General features: G+C 52.9%; 1 protein-coding gene and 1 long non-coding RNA gene across 10 annotated transcripts; one reads left to right on the top strand and one right to left on the bottom strand.

Moving 5' to 3' along the window:
• Positions 1-322: 322 nt before the first annotated feature.
• On the top strand, positions 323-24794 carry SNX19 (sorting nexin 19). Of its 9 annotated transcripts, XM_084495445.1 has the most exons (11): positions 337-2549; positions 2950-3088; positions 3815-3915; positions 4452-4571; positions 4938-5068; positions 6394-6490; positions 6740-6926; positions 9109-9238; positions 21128-21312; positions 22092-22179; positions 22867-24794. In XM_084495445.1, the coding sequence occupies exons 1-11, from the start codon at positions 1014-1016 to the stop codon at positions 23000-23002; spliced, it is 2850 nt and encodes a 949-aa protein (XP_084351571.1). In that variant the 5' UTR covers positions 337-1013; the 3' UTR covers positions 23003-24794. The 9 variants fall into 9 exon arrangements, 4 of the variants coding, with proteins under 4 accessions (XP_084351572.1, XP_084351573.1, XP_084351574.1 ...); XR_014685337.1 differs by lacking the exons at positions 22092-22179; positions 22867-24794 and adding an exon at positions 19855-20191 and having other exon boundaries at positions 323-2549; positions 21128-21262; XR_014685338.1 differs by lacking the exons at positions 22092-22179; positions 22867-24794 and adding an exon at positions 11929-14408 and having other exon boundaries at positions 326-2549; positions 21128-21261.
• Positions 3401-18067, bottom strand: LOC311422425. Its single transcript, XR_014685344.1, has 3 exons — positions 16007-18067; positions 9518-9613; positions 3401-5350 (listed from the first exon to the last, which is right to left on the bottom strand). It is a non-coding gene; the product is annotated as an uncharacterized lncRNA (long non-coding RNA).
• Positions 24795-25690: the final 896 nt, after the last annotated feature.

Here is a 25690-nt window from a genome sequence, read left to right as displayed (position 1 = left end):
GTTTAGGTGCATTTAGGGTGCCCCCTGTCACCGTGCCATAGCCCAGGTGAGGCTGCTCAGCGCCAGACCCCCCCTTCGTGCACCACCACCGGGCTGTTTTATGGACTAACATCAAACTTTTTGGTCAAGCGCAGGCATCTTTTGGCCCACACCGAGGCGGGCGGGGGCTCTGTGGGGACTTCGGGGCGCTGCGGGGGGACTCTGTGGGGCACTGTGTGAGTCCTGTGGGGACTGTGGGGGCCCTGTGTGTGCTGTGGGACAGTGTGAGCCCTGTGGGCGCTATGGGGCGCTGTGGGGCCGCAAGCCGCCACCGGGAGCGCTGGAAGTGACGGAGCAGGGGGCGGGCTGCCGCTGCTCGCTGGCGGCGGCCCGGCGGTGTAGGGCCGGCTGTGGGGCGGCCCCGGCCCCGCGTCCTGGCCCCGAACCGAGGAGCCCGTGTGTGGGAGCGGGGGGCCCGGTGCGTAACGAGGGGCCGTGGGGCGGGGAGAGGGCGGCGGGTTGGAGCCCTGAGCCCGGGGAGTGTGGCCCCATAAAGAGCCCGGAGGGTTGGAGCCCTGATCCCTGGGGCTCTGTCCCCATAAGGATCCCCGTGGGATGGAGCCCCGCTGCTTGAGGGTTACGTTCCCATAAGGATCCCGGTGGTTTGGAGCCCTGATCTGCGTCCCCATAAAGGGACTCCTGGTGGGAGTAGAGACCCCCTCCCTGAGGGCTGTGTCCCCATAACAATCCCAGAGGGTTGGAGCTCCTCTCCTTGGGGGCTGTGTCCCCATAAGCACCCTTGGGGTTAGAGCCCCACTCCCTGCAGTTTGCATCCCCATAAGGATCCCGGTGAATTGCAGTCCTGCTCCTTGACTATTACATTCCCATAAGGATCCCAGAGGACCGGAGCCCCTCTCCCTGGAGTTGTGTCCCCATAAGGATCCCGGTGGGTTGGAACCCCACTCCCTTGGGGTTGTGCTTGAGCAGCCCCACAGCACAGCAGACACCTCATAGGCCATTGTGGCCGTCCTGTCATGCCGTCCCACGGGGATAGCATCCCATGGCGGCCGCGCCGTCGGCAGCTGCTGGCGCTGGCGGCGGTGCTGGGCTGGCTGCTGGCGCTGCGCCTGCTGCTGGACCTGCGGGCGCTGGGGTTGCTCTGCGGGGTGCTGGCGGCCGTGGGTGGCTGGCTGGGACCCCGCGCCCTGAGCCGGCCGGGCTGGCGGCTGAGGCTGGAGCGCTTCGCCGGCACCCTGCGACCCTCCCCGGCCAGCCCGCAAGCCGAGGAGCAGCTGGAGCGGGAGATCGCCGGCACCATCCGCAAGGTGGTGCGGGATTTCGTCTCCTCCTGGTACCGCACCGTCAGCACCGAGCACGCCTTCGAGGACGAGGTGGAGAAAGCCATGGCCGGGCTGGCCGCTGAGCTGAGGCGGCGGATGGGGCGGGTGGATCGCAATGTCCTGGCTCGACGCCTTCTCCTCCTCTGCAGCCACCACCTGCAGAGCTACCTGCAGGCCTGCCAGGCCCTACGGGACGCCCCGGAGGGCGGCCGGACGCTGTGGCAGGAGTACAGCCGGATAGCGGGCACGCATCCAGCCCTCCGCAGCCCGTCGGCAGAGGTGGGCTACACCCGGGCCGCTGTGGAGGTGCTGCTGCAGGCGTTGGTGCCCCAGCCCCACCTGGAGACGCGGACGGGACGCTTCGTGGTGGTGGAGCTGGTGGCCTGCAACGTGCTGCTGCCCGCTGTCAGGAAGATGGCCGATCCCGACTGGATCAACCTGCTGCTTGTCGCGGCTTTCTCCAAGAAGCCCCGGGAAGAGGAGGCGCCCCCTGCGCCCCCGGTGCCTGACTGCTTGTCCTTTGCCGTGCAGCCAGATGCAGCTCCTGCAGGGCTGCCCCCTTCCCCAAGGGCCACGGAGGTGCCCGGGGCTGCTGGCGAGGAGGGAGAGGTCACGGCAAGCGGGTTGAGTCGCACAGAGGTGCCTTTCCTCCACCCACAAGCCCTGGGCTCCCTGTTCCCTTGCGAGGATTTGGAGCTGGAGTCCCCTGCACCTGATCCTGGCCAGGACGTGGACCTGCTGGCACCATCGCCCGCCAAGGAGTGTCTCGATGACACCCTCCCTGACACCCCCGCTGTGCTCGAGGGACCGGATACTTCAGAGGATGGTGTGGGGGACTTGGAGGAAAGCAATGGCACCTGCGTGGATGCTGGCCTGCTTCCTCCTTCTGCATTTGTTCTGAGCTCCTGCCCTGACATCCAAATCGATCCAGCAGTGGAGAAAGAGGAGGAGAGCCCACCTGTCCCCAGGAAATCCTCCTCACAGAGGCCCTGCAGCTTGGGGAGAGAACTGGGGGCATCAGAAGTGCCACCACAAAGCCCCCCAGACCCGGGGCAGACTCTTCCCCTGATCTCATCCTCCCCGACAGCTCCCATCAGCACCTTCAGTTTCGAGCCCCTCAACAGCCCCGACGGGCCGGTCGTCATCCAGAACCTGCGGATAACTGGGACCATCACTGCCCGGGAGCACAGCGGGACTGGGTTCCACCCCTACACCCTGTACACGGTCAAGGTAAATGCTCCCTGGGCACCTCCCCCTTTTTCAAGATCCTGCCACAGCTGGGCAGCACGGACTGGGGTTCGGAGATACGGGCTTCTGCTTTCTGTAGCTTAAAGATTTTTGTCTGGCAGCAGAGGAAGATCAGGCATGGTGACAGTGGCTGTTTGGATGCAGGACAAGGGGGTACAACCCTTGGCCAGTCATTGTGTGGGACTTCTGGCATCTTATATCCCAATTTACACAGTCCCTTCATCATGAGGGATTTGTGTGCTATGCAGGGAAGGGTCAATCTTGAGAAGTTATTGGATGGGGGCTCCATGGGGTTTAGGGGTTGTGGGGCCAGCAATGAGCACAGTATATCGGGATTGTTTTGGGGGCGTTAAGGATTAATGACTGTTGCTTTCCTCCTCAGTATGAGACAGCCCTGGAGGGTGACAGCACAGGCAGCCTTCAGCAAATGGCCTACCACACCGTGAACCGCCGTTACCGGGAGTTCCTCAACCTCCAGACCAGACTGGAAGAGAAACCGGAGCTCCGCAAGTTCCTGAAAAGTCAGTGCCTGCATCAGCTTTCTGGGAAAGTCCTTTTTCCTCTCACCCCAGTCTGTGTTCCCTCTCTGCTCTGGGGTTATCCAGCACTGTCAGGGCATGCCTGGGCGGTTCATGATGGTCGCGTCCTCCATTGCCTGTGCAGAGCTGATTGGAGGATTTTTTTTTTTCCAACTTGCAAATTCCAGTGTTACAAAAACCATCCTTGTTCCCATTTAAATCACAGTGCTTGCTTTTGCAGTTTTGTTCCTTAGCAGTGAGCAGCAATATCGAAATGGGTATCTGCAAGTATCTTGTTTGTATACAAGCAAGTGTTGGACATGAGCTTTATTTAAGAAGCAAACATTTTTTTTTCTACCATTACTTCTGTTTAAAAACAAAAAATCATTGGATTTAACATGTTCCTACTTAATCCTTTGATATTGATGGATCTGGGGTTTGGGTTGGAAAACTGCTTTGTTGAGAATTTTGGGGCTTTTGGAATTAACCTCAAGTCTTTTCACTAAACTGATGTCCTTGATTCTTTGACATTAAAGGCACGGATGGTACAACATCCAGCAGAATGCAGGTTCTGTATGGATTTAAGGCCTGATTCAGTCAGCCTGGTCTGGGATGCATATTATCTTGGGCAGGGCAGCTTGTAGTGGTGGTATTAAGTGGGAGAGCATTGAGATTTTGATACAGCTGTTAGTTTTCTGGCACTTGCTAATGCATTTGTTTTATTTGAAGATATCAAAGGCCCAAAGAAACTGTTCCCTGATCTTCCATTTGGCAACATGGACAGCGATAAAGTGGAAGCCAGAAAAAGTCTGCTAGAATCTTTCTTGAAGGTGAGCTACTTGCCCAGTGCCTGCTTGGTGTCCACTGCCTCCCATGGCTGCTGAGGTGATTCTCACCATTCCCCCTCCTTTGGTGCAGAGATCAGGTCACTGCTGATCTGTTAGACCTGAGAGCTGGGCTTTTGCACTGGCTGCTGGTGTCTTTTAACTTTTAAGTATGTTTTTTGTTTGTTTCATTTTCACAAGTAGCCTCTAGACTCATTTTTTTTTATTTTTACTATTACTGGGGAAAGTGCAGGCAGAGAATATCTACTTTTTTTCCCTCCCCTGCTGTCTTGAGCAGAGCCACAGAGGGGCAACTGCCCTGTCTGTGACAGACAGCCAGAGGTGGCAAATGGACTGTCCTCTACGTGTAGCAGGGCCTTGAGCTGGCAGCTGTTGCTTTCTGTGAGCTGGAAAGCAGTGGATCAGGACAGCTCTGTACTGACAGACAATGGAGCACATTTGGTGTTTTCCTAGCCTGCTTGTGTAAAGCACAAGTGGAAGTTGACTCAAAGAAGACCTAAAGCTGTTATCTTTCCTTGCAGCAACTGTGTGCAGTCCCTGAGATTGCCAACAGTGAGGAGGTGCAGGAGTTCCTCGCCCTGAACACTGATGCCAGAATCGCATTCGTCAAGAAGCCCTTTGTTGTCTCCAGGATAGACAAGGTAGACAAGTGGGAAACTGCTTACGTGAACTTCTTTTGATTGCACTCAGACTCTCCTTTTGCATTTGCCTCTTGGGCTTTATCGTCTATATCCATTCCTGCTGCAGTAGTAGCAAAAAAAAAACTAAACGCACTCTGTGTAACTGGGTCAAGCTTGCCCAGAAAGCCATTAAGCTAAACAGGGTCAGAGCCCATCTCAAAGTTTGGGCTGTTTGTTTGTTGGTTTTTTTTTGTTTGTTTGTTTGTTTGTTTGTTTTTTGTTTTAGTTTTTTCCTTATGGAAAATAGGGATACAGCAAATCTTAAAACTCCTGATTCTTATTCCGGAAAACCCTACCAATGATTGATGTAACTCCTGGCTCTTGCAGATTGTTGTCAATGCCATTGTGGATACCTTGAAGACAGCATTCCCCAGGTCAGAGCCCCAGAGCCCCACGGAGGATCTTAGCGAGTCTGAAGTGGATGGGAAATCTCAGACAGATGGGAAGAAGGCTAACAAGTAAGGGCTCCTTCATCTTCGCCTGTGCTTCATGTAGAATGTGGAGTTCATCAATAAGCTGGTTCCAACATGAAGTACTGACTTGATGCTTCCCTTGTTTTGGATAATCCGTGGCTGTCATATTTTAGTTGAGTTGCTTTCTCTTTCACATGCTGAGCAAGGGTGTTTGAGTTCCTGTTTGGGTAAAAGATTCTCCAGGAACGCTGAAGGTTTCCACAGCAATTTCTGCTCGAGGTTTCTCTGTGGTTTCTTCCTGAGGGAACGCTGAGGTGGTGGCATTTGCTGGGAAAGATGTTGATGCTCCTGAAGAATTGCTTTTTACCCATAAGCATTTACATGACCTACACATGCGGTGAGTCACTGCAAAATACAGCTACAGCTTGTGAGACATTGGTTTGCTGCTGGTGAGAACAATTACTCCATGCACAGCACTTCAGGGCAGATTTCAAAATGTGATGAAGAAAACATGCAGTGTTCCAGCTAGTTTTACCTGTATTGTCTACCCGGAGGCTTACTCCTTTCCCATGTGCTTCACGCAGTGACACATCACTTTTCCTAGCAGAAGTTTGAATATTTATTTAGGAGTAACATTAAAGGTCATTGCACCTCTCCTGCTTACCAAGAGTTTGTTTGTTACCAAGAGCTTGCAGTGATGAGCCCTGTTGGGCTTGCCACTGATTGTTCCCTTACAGAAGAAGGGAACGTTTCTGCATGAGAATGACTTTTTTTTTTTTTTTTTTTTTTTTCCAGGAAAGAGTTGTTTTGCTAGGGAAAGCTGCTTTGGACAAAAAGTTTAAAAAAAGAAAAAAAAAAAACAGTTCAACTTTTGAAATCTCTTGGCTGAATGGGACATTCCTTCATGATAAAGACTTTTTTTACAATTTGTCCCAAGTCCAAAATGCCCTTTCACATCCTCCTTTCTGTATATGTGTTTACAGTTGGGTTTCACAATCCTGCTGAGTGTCTCAACTCAGTTTTCTGGACACATTCCTGGATATGCTGATGTGCTCACACCTATCTGCATGTGGGCTTCTATCTCAAATAGCTGTGGAAGAAGGTGTGTGTGGTAGATACCAGGAAGCCTTGGTTATGCCAATGTTTAAGAATGCTAAAAGCACTCTAAAGCTTTCATTACATGGTTGGTTCTACAGCTAGTTCTCAGTTATCCTGGGGGCAGATGCTTTTCTGAACCACTTTAGGTCTAATCAGACTTCTTAGCTTGGGCTTGACACTGGACAAACATAGCTGGTTTGGAGTTTTGGCTGAGACTGGGAACTCATCACTCGTGGAGAAAATCCTGACCATGATGTGTTTTTCCTTTTCAGGTCCAGGCTGAGGTTTTCATCCAGTAAAATCACTCCAGTGCTGAGTGTGAGTGAAGCCCATGACAGGATCATGTACTCCGTGAGGGAGGGCAGCGCTGTAAGTTCAGATCCTTCTTGTGATCCTTCCGTGATCCTAATCATTTAAAATGTTTGGATGCTGGCCTGGAATTATCCACGGGCACAAAGCTGTGGTTGCTGCAGCCTTGTTCCCACACGCCAGGCCTTTGCAGAAGGGCAACGAGCAGCCCTTGTTGTGCCATTGGAATAGAGCAAGTTGCAAATCAGGTGGTGGTGGGGCTGTCTGAGCAGTGGAGACTGTGGTGCTAACACACTGGTGCTTTTGTAGGCCTCTGGCACCATATCGCTGGCTGCTATGGAGTCCTTCATCCAGAAGCAGGAGAAGCTGCTGGAGGCAGTCCCCAGCAAAGCTCCTGAGAGTGAGGGAAACAGAGAAGCTAAGGAACGCCCCACGCAGGAGGATGCAGACAGGCTGGGCCCATCAGAACCGGGAGTACATCCAGACACAGACACAGGTGAGTTCAGCCCTGTTTCAGGCTCTCCCCTGGTAGTGCAGCAGCTGCCTGCTGAGAGCCTGCACACTCAGCTTGCAGGGTCTTGAGCACAAGGAGCTGGTCCCATGCCTGTTGCACCTTCATTAAAGAGAAGGCAAGCTGAGTCTTTTCCAGTCCTGTTAGGAGATCCTTATTGCTCTTGGAAGCAAACTGGGTCTTGGCTTGGTTCTGTCACTGTAGATCTTCACCTTGGTGTACTTGCTGCAGTTACTTCAGAGATACTTCTTAAGGACATGCTACCTAAATTGCTAATGTTGTAAAATCAGGCTCTGTTAAATTGCCAAATAACAGTTTCTTGGTAGTCTAAAGTTAGCCTTGATATGTTCATACACTATAAAAGGACATTTGAGGTTGTTAAAGTTGGATGAATTTGGTGGGAGTAGTAAATGTGTAACCTCAGTTCGAGGAACAATGTTCCCTTTCTGGTTATAGATCTCTCCTCTGAAGCACAGAGGTCCTCTGTCCTCTCAGAGCAGTTACAAGATTATCCTGAGCACGAGCAAAAATATGTTCTCTAATCTTCTTCTTGGAATAGCCAAGCTGTATCAGCTGGAACTTTCCAAAAACTTCACTCCAGTGGTTCAGGTTTGGCAAGCTCTGAGTGAAAGCACATGCTTGTGACAAGATGGGTCTGGTATTCTGAAACCTAGCCTGTGCTACCAGCCTTGCCTGTAATCTTTGAACCACATGCCTGCAGTTGTTTTGGGGCTGCTGGGCAGCAGGACTGGAATCGGAGGTCAGTGCTCCGTGCAGAGGACAAGAGATACAGGCAGGCCAAGTTAGCTGAACTCTCAAAGAAATCCTGTGTAATTGATGTCAAATCCCTGCAGGTCTGTGATGCCTCAGAGCTGAGACAGGGCAGGATGAGGGGAATGGATGTGGGGAGGGACTGGCTGAAGGCACCCAGCATCCCTGTCTGCTCGCTGGGTGACCTCTCGGAGGGCTTGGCCAGCAGCTCCCTGGGGAAGGAGGCTTGGATCTAATGGGAATAAACAGAACTTCATCCCGACTCCTTTCCTGTGGTCCTGCAGTGATGCTAAACAGCCTGCTCTGCTTTTAGCTCAGGGAAGTCAAGGCTCAAAGGGCAAAGCAAGGACTGACTTGTGCGTGGCCCAGAGAAGAGGCGCTGAGCACACTCGGATGCCGTCTCCAAATGAACGGCCTGGAGTTAGTAGTCCAGTTGGTGAGCAGCAGGGAGGGAAGGAGGCAAGCCAGGGTTCAGAATCCCTCTCCCCGTTATCTCCAGCAGGCCTGCTGCCTCTCCACAGGGGGAGAGCAGCTGAAAAATGAGGTGCTGGGGACCAGCAGAGCAGGAGCTGCTGCTGTGCAGTAACTCACCCTGCCGACAGAGCAGCCGTGGCAGTGCAGGCTGGGGTGCTGGCCTAGGAGTGGTTGTGTCAGGCAGGTTTGTGGTGTGTTAACAGCTTTGTTCTGCACCCCAGCTACAACGCTTTGGGGCCAAGCAGCATGCAGGTCGCTTTAGCAAGCTGAATGTGTGCCGTAGGCTTTGACATCCATCTGGGAATAAGAAAGGTTTTGCTGTCCCCAGTCAGCATCACCCAGGATATGTCGGCATGCGCAGGGGTTATTGTCAGGACTGATGCATCTGGTGTGTGCAGATGTTTGTTACATCTTCCTGCTGAGACCTGGACCTGCCACACGATGGCAGCCCACAGACACCGACCGGAGTCTTGCGCCTGGAAAACTGCCTTGAAAGAGGGGGAACTGGTGAGGGAGACTGGGAAAGATACTCCTCATCGATGTGCAGTCAGTATTTTCATCTCACCTGCTTTGGGCATGCTGCCATCCCTGTGCATGGGCTGGGACTTGATAATCCCTCAGCTGAACTGAGTAGGAACTGAGCAAAGCTGCTCTTGGAGCAGTCAAGTTCTGGTGTGCCCCTTCGAAGGAAAGGATGGTGCTGCTTGAATGGGAGAGGAAATGAGTGCTCAGGGCAGGATGCTGGGAGGGCAGGAGCCCCAGACTGGCTATGCTGTAGCACATGGCATGAAGTGTTAGGCTGGGAAGCAGAGCATCATTCAGGCTCTTGGCTAAAGGAGTGGGTTTCAGGTGATGCTTTCTACCATATTTGCTTAGGATCTGAGCTGGCTTCCTCATCTGAGCCTCCTCTTCCTCCTTGTAGACTCAGAGACAGCTTTGGCTGACCTGGCCCTGGACTTGCTGCGCCTGCTCCTGATGGATCACTGGAGCTGGCTCTGCACGGAGGACATCCAGAAGGTCTTCCACCTGCTCTTTGGGACCCTCATTCAAAGGTATGGCCTCAGAGACCAACCTCACAGCTCTGTGGCAGCACTGCCTCTCGAGTGAGACTAAACCAGAGTTTTTATCTGAATGCAGATAAATACTTTCTGTTGCATCAAACATCAGGGGCTTGTAGAGGAGGTGTAATGTGTACATGCAGTGAGCATCCTGGAGGTTTGCAAGGTAAGCTGCTTTCCCTGTGAGCAGCAACATGACCCCAGTGGACAGTCTTCTGCCTCATAACACAATGGAAAGCAATGATCCAGCTGTGTGAGTGAGAGGCTTCCTACCTCACTGAAGGAGCAAGTGTACCCATCTCCTCAGCCCTCCAGGCAGGAAATGGCTTCTGCTGGTCTACCGCAGCCTGGGGCCTCAGCTTTTTCTTTCTGCAAAAGGAGAACAAACAGGCACAGCGAACAGGGAATTGTCAAGTAACAGCTTGGACTGCAGTCTCCCGGGGCCTTTGCTCTCCCTGATGTGTCCCTCTCCAGTCTGCAGTGGGCCAATAATGCTTGTGCCTTGGGCATTGACCCACAGATGTATTAGGGAAAGATTTCCTTTCCAGCTGGTATGCACTTGCCAAGCTTTTCTGAGGCCAGTGCCTCTGTGTGGTAAGGCATTGGGCCAAGGCACACAAATAGAGAGCATTTCTGTTTTCTTTTGTAAGTCGGTGACTATCGCTAGCTGAGGATGTGGTCCTTTGGAGTAAAAGATAAGCCTTCCCAGGAGAACTTCGGCTAGGGGGAGCCTCAGAGCAGTGTTTTTCCCACTCCTGCACCCTATCTTCTATAGGAGATGTTGAAAGCCGGCGTCAGAATGTGCAGGGCAGCACGTTGTAACCTGGGTGGTAACTTGAGCTGCCCTCAGCAGAGGTTGCCGAAGCACTTTGAGGTCAGGGGCTGCTGGCTGTCACTCCAAGTCGGTTTCTTTGCGTGGGAGGAGGTGGGTGTCGTTCCCGCTTCTCCAAAAGGGGTTTGGTGTTTTGGGGAGTGAGCTGGAACCCAATCCTTGTGTGTAAGCACGGAGGTATGAGAGCTTGAGCGTGCACGTCATCACCTCCTAATAAGCAGTGTCCCCGTCACCCAGGGGGCCTGCAGCACAGACACGTGGCGTTGGTATTTTCCACTAGAGAAGCTGTCATACACAAAGCACATGCCTGGCCCTGGAAGGTGGAGGAGCTCTGCGTGTTGTGCTAGCAGAGGAACATGAGGATGAATGTGTTTGTAGCAGTTCTGCTTCAGTGGCTCTGGGGGAACCTGAAAGTGCTGTTACAAGCAAACTTTTGGCTGGAAGGGAGACGGGAAGTCCTGCAAGCCCTTGGTGCCACGCTCAGGACCTCCCGCAGGGTGTAAAAAGAACCTTTTGAGCTAACTACCTGTCCCTGGGTCTGTGTGTGTCTGTGCTGATAGCTGTGTGTTGACACTGGCTCTGGGCTTGTTCTGGAGCAGTCGGGAGTCGGCGTGTCTGGTGCGAAGGGGCTGGGGAAGGAAAGGAGCTGGCAGGGAGAGCTGACCTGCTGCCAGGACGGTGTTACTCTGGGGTTGCTTCAGGGAATACCCCCCACTCCTCTTTCTGCTGCTGCAGCTGCCACCCCGACACGGAGGGCTGTGCTTTGGTCCCCTAAATGGAAAGAGTATCAGGGTAGAGATTGGAGCAAGGTGAGAGGTTTTCAGTGATGCTGGAAGCCCACGCAGAGGGTAGGACGCTGTAGTGGGCACAGAACTGGGGGCAGCCCAAATCTGCCTGTTACAGAAGCTGTGATCTGGTAGATCACAGAGCTCAGTGCCCAAGGCAGATGATTGAGATGAGGGATGTAGGTGTCCCCGCAGTGGAGGAGGTGTGGGAGCAGGAGGGCTCCCTCCCAGCTTGCCACGGCACCCTGGCCCTTCTCGTGATACCTGAGCAGGAGGGGGGCTGAGATGGGTGCTCGTGGCTGACCCAGGTGGTCCCTGCTGCCCTGAGCAGATCAAGAGCTCTCTGGCTCAGACTTTATGCCAACTGCCTGTCTGAGGGCACAAGGTGGCATTTCTGTTCCATTTAAGCATTGGCAATGTACTCACTGCTAGGCCAGACCTAGCACAGCCTTCGTTCAGGTTCTCAGGCAGGCGCTGTGTTGGGGTACCCTGTGCAGGTGGAGAGATACCGAAGCTGTTTGGGAGTGTGTGCTCTTCGAGGCTTCATTGCTCCTGCCTCTGAGAAGAGGTGGACGAACACGAGGTGGCAGGCATCACACAGCCTGTCCCTGACTGTGGCTAATTACAAAGCACAAGTGGAGTCATCCCTCCCTGATAGGAAGCCCTCCTCTGTTCTATCAGCAGCTGGGTTACGTGGTGGGCATTGGAAAACCGACCTAGCTGTGTTTTGGGTGTCCAGCAGGAGGGGGCTGCTGCTGGAGGCTTCTCTGCTTGGTCACTGGGAAACGTGCTGCTCCTGCAGCCTCCTCCATGGTCATTGCTACTGCTGTGAACTACGTGTGCCTCATGTGAGAGCAGAGAAATCAAAGAAACACCAGCAGAGAGGTCAAATTTCAGAGAGCCAGTCCCCTCTCCTTTGGGAGCTTGATCTCCAAGGTATGTGGTGCCCGCAGGACCGCTGTGCTGACACAAAGTGCCTGGCGTTACCTTGCTGGTGAGCCAGAGCTCCCCATCCCACTCCGTTTGCAGGGAGCATCCCTCTACACTCCTCTTTCTCCTCTCTGTAGCAGAAGTAGCCGGAGCCAGGCACTATCCGTCTCCCCTGACTGTCAGCTGGGCAGCGAGAAGGACGGCAGTATGACCGAAAAAGGTATTGTTAAGTAAAAGGGAGGCCGCGTCTGCAAGCCCGCATCTGAGCAGGGCGCTCATCCCATTATGTAACAGGGAGTGATCCTTTTTTGGAGCAGAAAGGAGAGGTGGGTGGAGAGGAGGCTTGCTGGGAGCCCAGGCAACCCTGGGGCCAAGGAGCGCTTCCAGCAGGCTCTGTGTGCCTCTCCCTGCCTGTAACCAAACCCCGCTCCGTGCCCCTCCTCTGGCTGGCTGCTGCTTCCCTCCCCCGGGCTGGGAATGGAGATCTTGCTCTCACCAGGAGGCTGCAACAGGAACCTGATGGCAGAGGGGGGTAGTTGGGGCTATTCTGGGCCCCGAGGGTGTTCGGGGAAAGAGCTAAAAAGCATTTGGAGAATCCGTGTGCTTTTTGGAGCCCGTGAGTCAAAGCGGCGTTAAAAATACACGGCAAGCATGCGAGCCACTCTGCGGCTGTGACCCCGCGCCCTGCCCTCGCTGTGTCCCTGGTGGCACGCTGGTCACTGGGTCAGGGTCCAGCAGGAGCCAGGTAGAGCCCATCTTGCCCTGCTGGGGCTCTCCTGGGTCTGCATCTCCTTCCAGCAGAGCCCGGGATTCTGGGGAGGATTTATATGTAGGTGCTTCTCCAGAGTGCAGGTCCAGGAGCAGAGCTGCTGGCTTCCCCTTCCCGTGCATCACAAGAGAGCCACAGCAATGCAAACGGCCGAGCTGACAGGAGGGGACCCGTCACACCCCGTAACCCCAGCGGTGGTGGCTGTGTGTTTAGGGGAGCACACATGCAGCAGGCAGCTTGGGGTGCTGTGTTCCACATTCAGATAAACACAAAACACCCGTGCCTTCCCCAGGAGCTCAGCGGCTTGCCTTGCTGCTCGTTTTGGGTCACTGGTGCTCCTCCAGGCTTTGTCCTGTCCTCTTCCTCAGCAAAGCAGCCTGCCAGGAGCTGGCTACAAGAGCAGCTGTCCCCCAGCAAGCAGTCTCCTCTTCTGAAGTCACTGTTCTTGAAGGAAGAAGGGACTAGAGCCTTTGTGGGTGGCTGGTAATCCGTGTGGATTTGGAGAGGTGATGCTCCAGCCTGTGAGACATAGCCAGAGACCCAGGGACAGGCAGGAGGCAGGTTACAGATGGCCACCTGGCTTTTGTGGACACAGTGCCTTGCAAGTTCTAGCTCTGTTTCCCTATACATTGGCACCCAGGGGGCTGGCTGGCTTTGCCAATTTCTAGTTTTCCTCATGGGGCTTCCTCTCCAGCTCTGGCTCTGCACTCACAACGCTCAGGCTGCTGTCCCTGCCTGCGGTGCGTCGCCTCTGCTGGCACGAGGGGGAGCTGCCGGCTGTCCGCAGGGTGTGCAGGTAGGCAGCAGGGCAGAGCAGGGCTGTTCAGTGCTGCAGGGCCCCAGTGCTGGAGCCTGCAGGGCTGTGGGCCATTACAGGATGCCTTTCCAGTATTGTCTAGGATATTCAGTGCATTTTCAATGGGGGCTGCAAGGCTGGGGAGAGCAGGACATGTCCCTTGTCCCCAGAATGTTCTTGGAGTTGGCTGTTACAGGGATTATTGCTCATCGGGGTGAAAACCACCGTCCTCTTGCCATCCCTGCCTCTGTGCCATCAAGTTTCCTGTCCCCCCATTGCTGATTCACCACGTGCACTAGCGGTGGCAGTTCAGCAACGTGGCTGGTTTCTGTAGCCCTGCTGCCAGGGGCTTGCTCGCTCGGCTTACAGCCCTCCAGGTGAGAGCATCCCGGACCAGCTTCCATTGCCCGTGATCAACAAGTGTCCTGGGTCATCAGCCGAGCAGCACTGCAGCCAAATTTGGGGTCCCTGCAGCAATCCAGGCGTCTGTGCTGGTCCAAAGGATGCCTCAGCACACTGTGTGCCTCTGCCTCCTGTCCCTCCTTCAGCAGGGACGTGGCACGGTGCTGTGACCGTCACGCAGGATGGGCTCAGGTAGGCTGTTGCAGGTTACCCCGTGCACTACCCCGGGCTGCCCTCACCTTCTTGCTGTCCTCTTGGCTTCGGGGTGCCGTGCCGGAGCCCATCAGCTTCAGGCCAGGTGTCACAGGCCCTTGTGCAACTGCTGGTGTGAGTCAAGGAGCTCGTAGCTTCAGGGTGTTGCTTGCTGATTTTTCTGTTTTCTTCTTCCCTCTTTTTTTCCTTGATCTCTGTGCCAACAGAACTGGCAAAAACAAAGACCCTTGGCAGCCTCCTCGATCCTCTTGACTTGAAAGTGCCATTGGCGTGTAGTGTTGCCTGACCCTCTTAAATGTCCCTGAGTAAACCTGCCTGCTTGGGCAGCCAAGCACCTGCAGCCCCGGGCTCTTTGGGAACACGCTGCCCACAAGTGACACGTCCTGGCCGTCCTGAGCCCCGTGGGCACGCAGGGCTGTGTCCGACAGCGGGGCCAGGTGAGTGCAGAGCTGTAGGTGAGCTCCACACCCATGTCACCAGGTGTAGGGGGTGTCCTGGGGCTTCCCTGCCAGTGTTATCTCTGAAAAGGGCACTGCCCAGGGCTGGCCCCAGGAGGAGCCGTGCTGGTTTGTGCCAGAGCTGTTCCCAGCACCACTGCTCCCTCTTTCCTTTGGCCTCGTGGCTGGCAGGTAGCTCACTGCGCCGCTCGGGCAGCAGCTCCAAGCTTTGCTGGCAGCAGCAAGCTGCCAAAGGAGCAGGGTCAGAATGGATTTAGTTGCTCCAAATACGATCTCTTCTGGCTTGTTCCCTGGGGGAGCTGATGCGGGCACGTTTAGCAAGCACCTCTGCACCAGGGGCAGATATATCTGCGTGGCTGTAGAGGTGCTGGGGTTCCTCAGTGGTGCGAACTCGTGTCCCAGCTAATGCCAGCAAGAGTTTGTGTGGGGGGGAGCCACATTACGGCACCTTCCTCCTTGTCACTGGACTCGGCTATCGGAGCTGCAGGGAGCAATAGGAACCCCAGGCCTGTGGTATGTCAGCAAAAGCAATCCTCGGGACTGCGTGTGTCTTCGTGTGTGTGTAAAGTAAATAAAAATCAGCTTGGAAACGGGCCTCGATTCAGTTGTCTCCAAGCACCTGGAAATTTTGGATCTGGCTTTGAATCTCTGTCCCAAACAATTTTTTTTTCCCCTCATCTAGAAGCAGCATTCTTCCAAAAACAGCCGCTGGAACGAAGCAAGCACTCTGTGCTTTGATAACAATTGCAACATTATTTTAACTGCATCTCTTTTTTTCCTTTTGACTCTGTTTCAGCAATTAGATACGTGCCAACTTTTTTTTTTTTTTTTTCCAAATTAAGAAGAAAAAGTAACTTCCTATTGCAAGTAGAGGAGACAAAGGAGAAAAGGATTGCGAGGAAATGATTTCTCCTTGCAGGTTTTAGTTTCCCGAGGCTTGTGAAGGGTTAATGGTGTTTTTATGTATTTTGTTTCTGAAGTGGGCTAATGAAGCAATCTGCTCTGAGCAGGACCTGGCTGAGACAGCCTGGCCTCTCCCTGGGGCACTGCTGAGAGCTTAATTGGCTCAATAAATACTTGATGAAGATGTTATCGAAAGCCGGGATGCTTTGTTAAAAATCAAGGGGTTTTTGGGACGATTTTTAATCATGTAGCTTCCCCCCCCTTTCCTGAGCCCCATGGCGTTGCAGGGAGATCTAACTTGAGAAGAGCAAAAACGCAGCGAAGCGGCTCGGTTAACTCACTGCAGGAGGATGTGAGAGCTGGAGCCCCCTGTGTTCACCAGCTTTCTTTTTGCAGCAGGTGTGTTTAGGAGAGAGCAGTGCGTGAAGTGGCAGTGGCAGCAGCGTGCCCCAAATCCGAATGCTGAGGTACAGCTTGATGCCTGCAAGCAGTAGGGAGCAGTCTGGTTTTCCTCCTGCCCTCCCCAAAGTGTCGCCCGTGCCCACCTCTCCCAGGGCTTCTGCCAGCTCCACGTCTCAGGGCTGGGTCGAGCAGATAAAATAAATCCCTCTGCCCCACGCTGCTGCAGGCAAGTGTAAGAGGCAGGGTAAGGGCACGTGGGATGCCAACGCTACCTGGGTCAGCTCCCCGCAGCTCCGTTTGTTTCTTCCTTCCTCCGGTGTGCTGCCCTTGGCCGCGCTGGGTTTGGGAGGTGCGAGGCTGGCAAGACACTCTGTTCGAGGGGCAGGCACTCGGCCACGGGGCCGCTGCCTCGCTGGTCAAACACTTCATCACCGTGTGCTCGGGCAGGGGTACAGGACGCATTGTTCGTAGCATATACAATTGTAAACTTTTTATAGGGCAGCAGGAGAGGAACGTTTCCAGTAAGGCGAGAAGGATAGTTTACTTTTTGCGTGTGTGCCTTTGGCCAGAAATTTAAAAGGACTCGGGATGCTTCGTGTTTGATTTATGGAAGGCTTTTTTCTTTTCTTTCTTTCTTTTTTTTTTTCTTTTCTATTTCCTTCCTCTCCAAAGAGTTTACCGATGGCCTGGACAAGTGTGGGTTTGCTCTGAAGGTGTTTGAGCAGAGCGTGCCAGCACTCAGCTGCACGTGTTGCTGCTGGCGGCCGTGCGGGGAAGGTGAACGTGGGCTGGAGTAGCAGGTGCTAAAAGCTGAGCCTGGGGGCAAAAGCGCTCCCTTTGTGTTTTTCCATGCTTCTAACTGCCTGCTGCAGCTGTTCCTTCGGTTTTATAAGCTTTGCTAAGAAATGTTTTACAGTCAAAGCATTGAAATGTTGCTCTTCGTGAGCCCTTGAGCTAAGGATATTCTTGTGGTTTGAGGCACAATTTGGGGAAGAACTTGGGGGACAAGTACTGAGAAGGGAGGGATGGTCTGGTGATTTAAATATCAGCCTTTCCTGAATTCATAGGAGTCAGATGCTTGACTATGTTGTGCATTTCCAGATGTTGCCTTTTTCTTAAATCCTTTTCACTACCTTGGTCTCACAGGCCCTTTTTGAGCTCCTGGTTAGCCATGCCGTGTTAACTGACCTCAGGGAAACGGGGGCCTTGTTCTGGGGTGGAAGGTGGCAGATGTTGAGCTGGACTTGCTACTGTTCTGCACAAATCATCTGTATTTATAGAGCTTTTTGTATTTATACCGCTAATGCAGACTAGTAGAGGCATTCCCATCTTCCTCTTCATCCTAACATGGGCTCTACATTTTGTTTGTCTGAATCCTTGCAACCCCCAGTTTGGGGGGGAATCACAGTTGCTGTTGCTTCAGATTTTAATCACAATCAGCATTAGAAGGTTTTCTTGAATACTTAACCCAAACATTCCTCAGCTCAAATGAATTTAGCAGTTCTCTCCCAACCTTGATGGACAAGAAAAGCAGAGGTTTATCAGCACCGAGCAGCTGTGTGTAAGTTTGGATAGTTCTTAATTCTTCCTGTCCACTGGACCATTTGTGGTCCTTCTTTCTTTTCCAGACAACACAAACCCAACTTCTCCAGCCTTTACCCATGGAGATGAGCTCTCTTTCTGCAGCTGAACCTTCTGGGCAGGCCACTTAGAGGAGCCAGCTAAACTCCGGTCCTTACACAGAGCTTTGTCCTTCCTGACTCTGTTTATCTAGGCTGCCCTGCGTTAGCAGCCCCGTTACTTTTAGGGGGCAGAGAAGAGCCAAGGTATGTACCACCCAGGCCTTGTTTCTCATTCCCAGGGCATTTCTGCCGTTCTCTCCTAATGGACCCCTTCAGCTGACCTTGGAGTTCCAGCTTAAGCCATGGCATTAAATCAGCTCTTTTTTAGCAGCCATTTCATTCCTCCATCAGCAGCTATTTCAAACGGAGGACCCTTACAGCATGGGCAAGCTATGCTCCTCCAGACAAACGGCCAGGACCTCATAGCCTTTGCAGTCTGCCTTTTTGCATTGGGCATTATCAAAGCATTTGAACGTCTGAGCCCAGGAGGTCACTTGCTATCTATTTCTGGTCTCCACTGAAGTGTAAGGAGATGGTTTGGTGATGGGTTTGTTTTTCTTTCTTTCTTATTAAGGCTACTTCTTCATGAAATACCAGAATGGAAATAGTAACTTAAAAAAGATAGCTCTATTTGTGTTTCTTACTGGATTTATTTCTACCTGGGAGCTGGGGGTTGTGCAATTTTGATGTGGCACACGGATCTCAAATGTTTCGTCCTTTAATAGTATGAAAAATCGTCTGTGATCAGCTGGTGGAGGTCAGCTTTGGGCCCACGTGTTTGGAGTTCCTGTGTGAGAAGTGTCAACTCTTAAGCCTGGCCTAGCACTGGAGCAGCAAGGCCTGATGGAAAGGTCAGTTTGGCACAGAAACCCGGGGTTTGCTCAGGTAGGATCTCTCAGTAAAGCTAGGTGTGAGCCTCCCTGAGTTGCAGATGGAGCTGTGAGTGCTGAGGAATTAACTTGCTCCTCGGCATTTAATAAATGCTGCTCAGGCATGGCCCTGCTTGCTGTGCAACTGCAGTGTGTGTCCCCAGCGTGGATGGTGGTGGGACTGCTGCAGGCTGAGAGCACCAACTGGAGGGAGCAGGGAGGAAAACTCCTCGTGGACAGGTTGCTCTGCTTTGATCATCTCTTTTGGAACATCTGAGGGCATCAGCTGCTCTTGCAGGAAGGATGCTGAGCCAGGGGGACCGATGTGATGGTTTCTCTCTTCCCACTGCTTTTGGGATGGGTCCGCACACTGGTAGGCTAGCAAAGGGCACCAGAGTGTCCATCCTCTGAGCTGCTGCCCTTCCTGATCTTCTCTTCCCAAATGGGAAGGCAGGGAGCTGCTGGAGGGAGTGAAAATCCACCTGCTGTGTTTTGCAGCTGTGGGAACAAAGACCTGCAAGCGCTTGCATAACCCAAGTGCATGCACACGGGATAAGATCTGTAGGTGTTACCTCCAGGCCTTGTCACCTCGTCCTGGGGACTCTATAGGACTGAAAGAGCTAGAGATGGAAGGTTGGTTGTTTGGGTTCTTCCAGCATTCGTCACTTCTCAGTCCGCTCTTGAGCTGTCTGGAAATGTGTGCTGTCTTCTTGAAGTTCAGCTTTCACTCTCCGTGCTATTTGCTTGAATTTTTGCTATTTTAGGAGCGTTCCTAAGAAGAAGAGAGTTTGTTCTTTGCCTTTTGCAACCTTTTAAAGGATGACAAGTGACTGTTGCTGAGGTGAAATTCAAGTCAACATTGGATCCGTTGTCCCCAGACGCGGGGTTGTTCTGTTTGCAGCTCCGTCCCCAAGTCTCTGAACTTCTGTTGCCTGTCAGATGTTTTCTCAATTAGAAAAACAGATTGTATATGAAAACATGTTAATGAAAGCTCTTGTCCCTCGAGGAGCCACAGTTTAGCACTTTAATTTGGTCGGGGATGGCTGGAAGGTTTTACACGATCCAAGGTGTTAAACTCTGTGGATTGCTGGAGATAAACTCTTTTAAACAATTGTCTTTCAGACGTGGCCTTTTCCTAGACAAGACAGAGCCGTGACATTTCGTCCTGTTATTCTGGTGGCAGCCAAGCTGTGGGTCTCTGTGCTATCTTGTAGCAGCATCAGTACTTGGGGTCCCTGGCGAGACGGGGTGTAAAGGCCGTGTGTCTCCATCCCCAGTGCTGTTCCTGGGATGGCACAGCACGCACCAGCACCGCCCTGCCCTGAGGCTTGCTGGCCTTACTGCAGCAGTGCACCGAGGCTCCGTTCAGGTTTAACACTCCTTGCTTTCACAGCTGGTCTCCCCTAGGTGTGCAGCCTTACCAGCCTGCAGCTAGGCATCTTGATTCCTGCTGAGGAAGGGAGTGGTACCTGCCCTTCTGCCCGCTTACCTTTAGGTGCTGCTATTCCTGATGTTCTGGTGGCGCTGCCCTGGTTGCATGGGGAAAGACGCCCTTGGCCCAAATGCCTCGCCTGAGAAGAATGCAGACAGTCTGGCAGAGCGCAGGTTAAATAAAGTTTGCCTTGGCAGGGCCCATGCTCTTGGATGTACTGTGAGCTGCCGGGGCGTAGTGGTGACGGAATTGCAAGCACGAACGCCAGCTGCCAAGAGGAACGGGTCTCCTGGCCCCGCTCGCGGACTCCTCTCCTCTGGGACTCTGGAAGTGCTGGCGAAATCCAAGCCTTCTCCCTGCCCACCCCAGCCCAACGCTCCTCTCTGTCTCTGGATCTCCTGCTGCTGAGGACGGCGGCCACGGGCGAGTCCCAGCCACGAGAAGTCAACGGGGACCCTCCCGTTGACCTCGGTGGCGTCAAGGATTTGGCCGCTGGCTCCCCCTTGTTCTGGCGGGGAAAGATTTTAGGCGGTGGTGAGTCCTGACTGATGGCCATGGCCTTTGCTGCTGCACAGGGAAGTGATTTAACACCTTGGAAAGAGGGTCCGCCTGATTGATGGAGAAACTTCCCCTGACCAGCTTGGGTGGTGTTGACAAATCTCCCCTGCCCTGGCTGCAAACACGTCAGGGCCCTTTTGTGGAGTGACATTCCTGCAGCACAGCCTCGGGATTTGCAGGTTGTTGCCATATAAAGGGCAAGGTTTGGCCCAGCAGGAGGGCCAGCGAGTGGTTTTGTTGGCAGGTACCTACGCTTCCTTTTAATAGATGTGCAGCACGGGGTTTGGATGGGAGCTGCAGTGAGTTCATTGCCTGCAACGGGGGGACGGGGAAGCAGCAGGAAATTCATGCCTCACCATCCGGGGAGGGTGCATTTTGCTCTCCCAACGAGACACCCTTGACTCTTTTGGTAGCGGAGGGGCTGATGAGGGGAGTGCTGGTTGCCAGACCACATTCACATCCTTCCAGTCATTCACAGGGATTGTTTTAGAGTTAAAGCAACAGTTTTGGAAGATGGAGATGGGGGTGGTTCTCCCAGCTCTTTGAGCTCTGTCATCTGCTTGTGCATGGACATCACTGCAGTTGTATCCCTTAGCCGGGCTCTCTCTGGAGACACGTTAACTCATTTGATTTCATGTGGGCAGCAGGGCAATGGAGCTTTTCACTGCTTTTCGCTTTTCCTTTGTGACTTCACATGTGTTTGTAAGATGGGAAGCATTTACCTAAATCTGGTGCACAGGAAAACTCAGCTAATTTAACTTGTGAAAATGTATTTTATGTATATACACACTTGAAAAGTGCATGTTAACTTGCCCAGCAAGGTGATTTCCCCTCCGTGGCCTCAGCAGAAAGCTCCGTAGTTGGTCCAAGTCTGACATTTCTGATCTCTCTCTCTCCTGCCCTGTGCCACAGGTGGCTGGAGGTCCAGGTGGTGAACCTGACCTGCACCCAGCGCTGGGTCCAGTACCTCCAGCTGCTGCAGGAATCCATCTGGCCCGGAGGAGTTTTACCAGCCGTGCCTAAACCAGCCAGGACAGAGGAGCAGAAGAAAGCAGCAGCAGAGCAGGCCCTGCAGAGCCTGATGGGGATCTTGCCTGGTAAGTGGGCACCAGGGACGGGTCAGGAGCTGCAGGTGAGGCTGGGGAACCCTCCAGTGCATTGGTATCTCTGGAAATACTTTTACCATGATGGAGTCTGCTTGTGCCAAAGCACTGAGAAATGTTCCCAACCTTTGTGGTTGGATGGTTTCCTGCAAGGCAAAGCAACAATTTCCCAGTTCTAGGCAGTTTGCACAACCACTTAGGGAACAGCCCAGCTTAGAGAGCAAGGGCATGTGTCCTGGTGATTCCCAGGTGCAGACTGCCACACGTTCCTTCTTAGTGCTGGTGGTGCTGCTCCTGCTGAGCCACTCCAGAAAGGAGGGGCTCAGGCCAGCCTGTGGCACGCAGCAATCATTTGGCTTCTTGCTCTAGAGATGACAGAGTGGCTTTTCCACTGGGCTGAAATCATGAGTGCAGCTGCACTGGATTTCCCTCCTGAAGTTTGACATGGGGACCTTTGGCACTGAAGCAGCTGCTGCCTAATCCATGTGAGTGTAGCCTGAACTTTTAACTCCTTGCTGCAGTGTAAGGGGCCCTTTAGTATCCTTTGGGGATGGAAAAGTGCTACCAGTGTATGCTGTTCCAGGCTGAAGCACTTTCCTGGCAATCAGTTCCTGTCCCTGGATGTTTTTTCTCATGGTAATATCGTGCACGAAATGCCTCAGGCTCAGAGCACCATCACAAACGTTGATTTGGCACCCTCCAGGAGGAGGCTGAGCCCATTTTACTACAGTGGAGACGTGCTGTTCCTAAAGCTTTGTCTCTGATGTTGACAGATGTGATCCAAGAAATCCTTGGAACCAGTAAATGTCGCATGAGCTGGAACCTGGTGCTGGAGTCCCTGGGCCATCCTGTTATCAACAGGTATGTTGATTAGTCTCCTTACTTCAGCAGCCTGTGCAGTGGGTCCCATAAGCTATGCTCACGGCTCTGCTGTGAGTTTCACGCTGCCAGCTTCTTGGCACAGAGCCTATCTGGCTAATCTTGCTAGACTTTGTATGCTATCAAAGGGAATCTGGGACAATTATCGTGAAGTTGTGTGTTTTAGGACCTCAGTCTAGCTGGAGGTTATTGAGTCAATCATATTAATTATGTTGTCAGGCTTGTTTAGGTTGTAGATGTCCTGGGAGGAAGCAGAACCAAATCCTGGTTTAGTCTGTTGTTTTTAGAAGAGCTTAGGGAGCTGCATGTATTTGTAGATGGTGCTTTTCTGCATACCTGTTTCTGTACATTCGAAAAGCGATGTTTTTTGTGATTAACTGCAAAGAAGTGCATGTGCCACCTCACTCTAGGAGATGCATTTGTACTTCCTGTGCTGCTCATCAGCTCCAAACACTTGCTGGTTTGGAAGGGTGGGGGGAAACCGAACCATCCCTTGAAACCTTTCTTGTAGGGTATGAGATCTTTTGTCTGTCTCGCGAAGGCAGGCAGAGTATTTCTTCCTTGCGTGAGGAAGGTACAAGCCTTCCTTTGGCTCCTCTGCGTCTGGAGCTGATCTCCCAGCACCACTGTGCCCCGACCAGGCTAAGATTTGTCTTCTCTCCATTTCAGGCACCTGGTTTTCTGCCTCTTGGACATTCTGCTGGAGTTCTTGGTTCTGAAGGGCTCCAGTAATGAGCTCGAGACCGCAGCTGTCGCGCCGTCTGACTCTAGTGGCCTGGAGAAAGCAGGCATTTCAGCACATTAACGAGGGCTGGTGTAGCCAGCAGTGAAGGAGAGAAGAAGCCACAGGCATGGGATGATTTGATTTTCAGTGCTTACTGAACATGTCTGGGAGCTTCTTGTAAAGAATTTTTCCAGCCAGTGCTAAATGAGGCTGCTTCCAGGCTTCTCTGTTTTGACTGGGTGATGAATCAAGCCCGCTGTCAGTGGCTGAAGAGGTTTTTCGGCTGTGTAGTGTCTGTTCCATCGCTGACTTGATGGAGAGTCTGAACTGAAGATGCCTGACTTCTGTGGAGCTGGATGTCCTGAGAAGGATGTGCGGGCTGCCTGCAGATGCTGTTTGGGTTTCATGTCTCGCCCCATGTGTCTGAACAGCCCTAATGTACACACAAAGGCAGGTGGCACACACGACCTTTGCTTTTAGGGCTTCAAGCTCCACCTGGCGCTGCCATGTAGAGGCATGGCGGTGTCTTGTCACTAGGTGTTTCTCCAGGACAGGGGAAATGAGGACCAAATGCTGTCCCTGCTCTCTACAGCAGCCTGCCTCATGCCTACGCAGGGCCACCTGCTCTACCAGAAGGAAGACAGGGAGAGAGTGGAGCACTGGAGATGTGAGAGCAGCCCTGAAGTCAGTCGGGAACCCATCCCCATTGCCCAAATAATTGGGAAGCTGGAAGCAGTGCAGAAATCAAAGCTGCTGTCCTGCTTTAGGGACAAAGAAGTTGGCTCCTGCTGCCACCCCTCCAACATGGTCTTGTTCTGGCATCTTTTGCTCCCTGAACAGTAGGAGGCAAGTAGGGCAGGCTGTGGTCCTGGAAAAGAGAACCATCCCCATGCTGAAGAGGAATGGTAGCTTAGCTGGACTTTAGGATTCCCATGTATTTTGCCTGCTGAGTTCAATCCCAGAGACTCGCCTGGAAGGCACAGGAGAAAGGGAGCTGGTCCATGTGTGACAAGTAGCAACTAAACCAGCTCCCAAAGAGCTTGTCACAGCGAGCTCTTGGAGAGGAGCGAACACCTCTGAGCCCAGGAGGAGAGCTGGATGCATGTTCTGGGAAGGCAGCTGGTAAGATGGCCCTGGGAGCACCACCTTAACCCGGGCTGCTGTCTCACTGCGGTTTGCTGTGCCTGCTGTTGCAAACAGCTGTGTGCAGACTGCTCCAAGAAGCGTGTCAGCTCAGGCTGTCCAGTGCCATCCGGCACAGAACGGCACGTCGGGCTGACAGCTGCCTTTCCGGGTCATCCGAGACTCGAGTGGTTTCACAAGCTTACGGTGCCCAGCTGTCAGGCTTGTGACGGGGCAGAGGGACATGGAAAACACACACCAAGAGACAGCCCTGTCTGTATTTCTCCCAGGATATGGATCACCAAACTGACCAGCACTGGACTTTGCTAATCAAGAGAATGCTGCTCCTGGTGCTCTCAGCAGATCAAAGCACGGAGAGAGGACGTTGCAAGAGGAAAGCACGCAGGATCACAGCTAGTTCCCACGTTCCAGTACCAAATGGTGCATTTCATGCAGCCTGCATAGTTTCTTGGAGCTGGATACTCCATGGCGAGTTTGGAGAACAGGTCATGGAGCTCCAACACGTGTACTGCTGAAAACAGAGCCTCTGCTCTTCCCAGGGACAGCTGCTGAATAGTGGACACTTCTCTGTGTGCTGCTTCATGCTTCTGTTGTGTGTGTGCCCGTGGTGTGTGGTAGATGCTGGGAAGGAGTAGCTTGCTGCCAGGAAGTATTTTTTTAGGGAGTTCCAAGGGTACCCAAGACTAGGCAGAACCCAATGTAATGAAATAAAGCAGTTTTGCACAGCTTATTGGAGCAGTTTCTCAGCAATGACACTTTTGAGCTGGCAGACCTGCCTGCCTGCTTGGAAAGGAGGGAGTTGGGTAGCATAAGAGCAGATCAGACAACGCGTTGGAGAATGTTCCATATGGAATAATGGCCAAGCAGCAGGTCAGGAAGCAGGAATCCCCTGTACCCTTAAGCACAATACCTACTTGGAGCACCCTCTTCACCCTCTCTTTCACTGCCAGCTTCTGATTCCCTTCTTTCTTTCCTACAACTTCCATTACTGCCTCCCCTGCCTCGAGGAGGCAGTAGGAGAAGGAGCCATCAGCCAGGGCTGGCTGATCCTGTTGTGCTTGGTGGCTTCCCAGATGCTCTTGGTGGGCTTGCTTGCTCTTGCTTTTTCAGGAACTTTACAGCACCAAGGCTGCAGTGTGTCACTGATTAGGGATATCGTTATGAGACTGCTGAGAAGGATCATTCAGAGACAAGTTACAAACTCCACGCTGCCAGCTCCACCTGAGGACAAAGGTGTAGTACAATCCTTACAGACACTGCATTTGTCCTCAGAAGGATGAGCTCAGGCTTCCCCTTTGCCAGGAAGCCCTGATATGCCTGCCTTTTGCCCTGACCTCTGGCATTATGCGAGCAGCTCAATATTCATTCCTCCTGATGGAAATAATTTGTGATTTCCGCTGGCGGGCTCCAAGGAGCATAGCTGGAGAGGTGGCACTTGGCTGGAATGCTGTGACAATGACTGTGGTTGTAGCAGACAACTCGGTGTGTGCATCCTCTGCACCTTTCACATGAGGGCCCCGAGCCCTGCATTTTGCAAACGTGCTCACACGATGAAGTAGCAGCATCTCCTCTGTGTTACCTGGCAGTTGTTGGGGCACGGAGAGATGAAGCAAGTTTACTTGCTTC

Source organism: Aythya ferina (genome assembly GCF_964211825.1).
Source record: "Aythya ferina genome assembly, chromosome: 22".
NCBI classification, from domain to species: Eukaryota; Metazoa; Chordata; class Aves; order Anseriformes; family Anatidae; genus Aythya; species Aythya ferina.
Note: the sequence above shows the minus strand (reverse complement) of the source record. Positions and strands in the feature narration are given on the sequence as shown.

Bases quoted from the DNA above. Each gene is read 5' to 3' on its own strand.
- SNX19 (XM_084495445.1), top strand. From the start codon at position 1,014: ATGCCGTCCCACGGGGATAGCATCCCATGGCGGCCGCGCCGTCGGCAG. The intron at 3,916-4,451 runs GTGAGCTACTTG...CTTTCCTTGCAG, and splicing joins TGCTAGAATCTTTCTTGAAG to CAACTGTGTGCAGTCCCTGA. The intron at 21,313-22,091 runs GTAAGTGGGCAC...TGATGTTGACAG, and splicing joins CCTGATGGGGATCTTGCCTG to ATGTGATCCAAGAAATCCTT.